A 2,025-nucleotide genomic window follows, 5' to 3' on the forward strand; every position below is an offset into this window, starting at 1 on the left:
GGGGGGGGGCGGGGCTGGGTGTGGGTATAACCTCTCTTGCTCCGGTTATTTTCTTCCTGAAGTGAGAAACACTCATCTCGTTGTGTTTCTCAACCTCTCAGAAGGGCTTTATAAATGTGCAAAAAGTTTCCTTACGGAGTATTTTTCTGGAAGTCTGTCTCTTCAATACAACATTCTGTTTAGAAGGGCTGACTACTTCTTTGGCAGGCTCGAGGAACACGTTTCTGACATGAACAAGTATGGCAATAGACCTGTCTGCAGGAGCATGCTGCCTCGCACCGGTAGAGGCTATTAGAAAGCTCTTGACGCCTATGACAGATTTGTGCTCATTGATCCTGTGCGAGAATCATCTTTCAGGACCAGATAATGACCATTGGCAAAGAACCATGTGGCATATGCGAAGAATCCGCAAGCACCCCCTCTCCTTCAGACATACAAACCTACAAGGGATTTTTGGCCAGTGTTGCTAAGGCAATGAAGGGCCGTCTATCAAAATTAGGTAAGCCTGTTCTAGGTAGTGTGGACTGGCTTCGAAGAGCGTGAGAAAGGAATGATTTCCAGTTCTCTCAATCTCCTTCAGAGACAACTTGCTAATATCTGATGCTACAGTTCATCAGCAATGAACTGCTGCAGATATTCAAGCGCATGGAGGAGGCTGAGATGGAGAGACACTACCTGTGGCCATATAATATTACTGCTGATCTGTGCGCATATGGTATATGGACTTCATGGACTACAGAGGAAAACATATGCTGAAAGATCGCAACCAGAGGAGCACAAATGGACGGTCCAAAGCTTCGCTTTGGTTTTTATCAACCCCGCTTGGGTGACTTAAAACATGCGGCGTTGTATCTTGATGCCAATGACCAGGATGTAGTCTGGGAGATTATTGGACTGCATCCGGTCTTTCAGCACAACATTGCATATTTGAGACTAAAATGTCCCAAGGATTTTGTTGACAAAGTCTTCATTGCTGCGATTAGCAAAAACAACATGTAAAAAGTGTATGAGGTTGTCAGTGCGACCTCTGTGGATAACGACACCATGGATTTGGATTGCCAGGAATATGTGCCTGATATTCCCAACGAGCTAGAAGATGAGTTTATTTTGGAAGAGGGTGATGAGGAGAAGTGTGCAGCCAGGAAGGGATTGAAGGCAACGCAAGCTGCAATTCCTAATCTAGTTTTCATGGCAATCAAGTGTCAATTTGAAATTCCTCCATTCCCTTCCAAAACCAAATGATGATAACTCCACCAAGGCTTTCTGTGTGTAGTCTGGTAACCACTACACACCATAGAATTATGGTGAAATACACTCCAGTAGGAACAGGTACCAGTCATCTTCCGCAGAAGTGACAAGACCATTTGGGCTCTTGATCAGCTCATGATACTCAGGATAGAACCCACTATATTCCCAATCTAGAAGACCAGCAATGCCGAAGCGGTGACCATTGTTGACTCTATCGTGGGATTATTATTAGGTCGTAGATCAACATGTGCAAAGACACATCCGATTTCTAGCAGCTGGGGACTGGTCGATAGTAACCTCCGTGAAAATAGGGACACGCAAAGAAATGGAACAGAAAATTCTCGAAATTTTTGATGGTCAGAATGGATTCAGTGCCATGGCAGATATGTCTCCTAGCATATTTGCTCTCTACATCCTTCACCACAAACGCCTCCAAGCGGTGTTCCCACGAGGTGAAGTCAAACGGAGACTTAGTCAAACAATGCAACCAGCCTCAGAAGCAGAGGGCCATTAGTCAGCGATTTCCCCTCCCCCGCCAAGACCTCCGTCATTGCCCTTTCTGTCTCCAAGGCGGCCGTCGATGTTGATAGCCATCGAAATAACGAACACCTCAATCTCTGAACCACCGCTTCCCGCTTTCCCGCTTTCCGGTTTCCCGTTTCCCGGTAACCGCTGAGCTTAGGACTCTCGCCTTTAGCTCCCCCTTTGGCCCTGGTGGAATCATGTATAACAATCTCCCTCTTTTAAAAAGAGAATTTTACCTTGTCAACGCCTGTC

At 46.0% G+C, this 2,025-nt stretch overlaps 1 protein-coding gene across 1 annotated transcript in view; it reads left to right on the plus strand.

The window, feature by feature from the left end:
- Nucleotides 1-366: 366 nt before the first annotated feature.
- Nucleotides 367-2,025, plus strand: part of HCAG_01005 (ubiquitin-activating enzyme E1 X) — a gene marked incomplete at both ends in the record, with an annotated part of 5,767 nt that continues 4,108 nt past the window's right edge. Inside the window, 6 exons of the mRNA XM_001543909.1 lie at nucleotides 367-539; nucleotides 618-704; nucleotides 771-995; nucleotides 1,274-1,319; nucleotides 1,481-1,700; nucleotides 1,763-1,830. Coding sequence (XP_001543959.1) covers nucleotides 367-539; nucleotides 618-704; nucleotides 771-995; nucleotides 1,274-1,319; nucleotides 1,481-1,700; nucleotides 1,763-1,830 — 819 coding nt within the window. The remainder of the gene's footprint in view (nucleotides 540-617; nucleotides 705-770; nucleotides 996-1,273; nucleotides 1,320-1,480; nucleotides 1,701-1,762; nucleotides 1,831-2,025) is intronic.

The sequence above is a fragment of the Histoplasma capsulatum genome, genomic scaffold, assembly GCF_000149585.1.
Source record: "Histoplasma capsulatum NAm1 scaffold_1 genomic scaffold, whole genome shotgun sequence".
Classification (NCBI taxonomy): Eukaryota; Fungi; Ascomycota; class Eurotiomycetes; order Onygenales; family Ajellomycetaceae; genus Histoplasma; species Histoplasma mississippiense.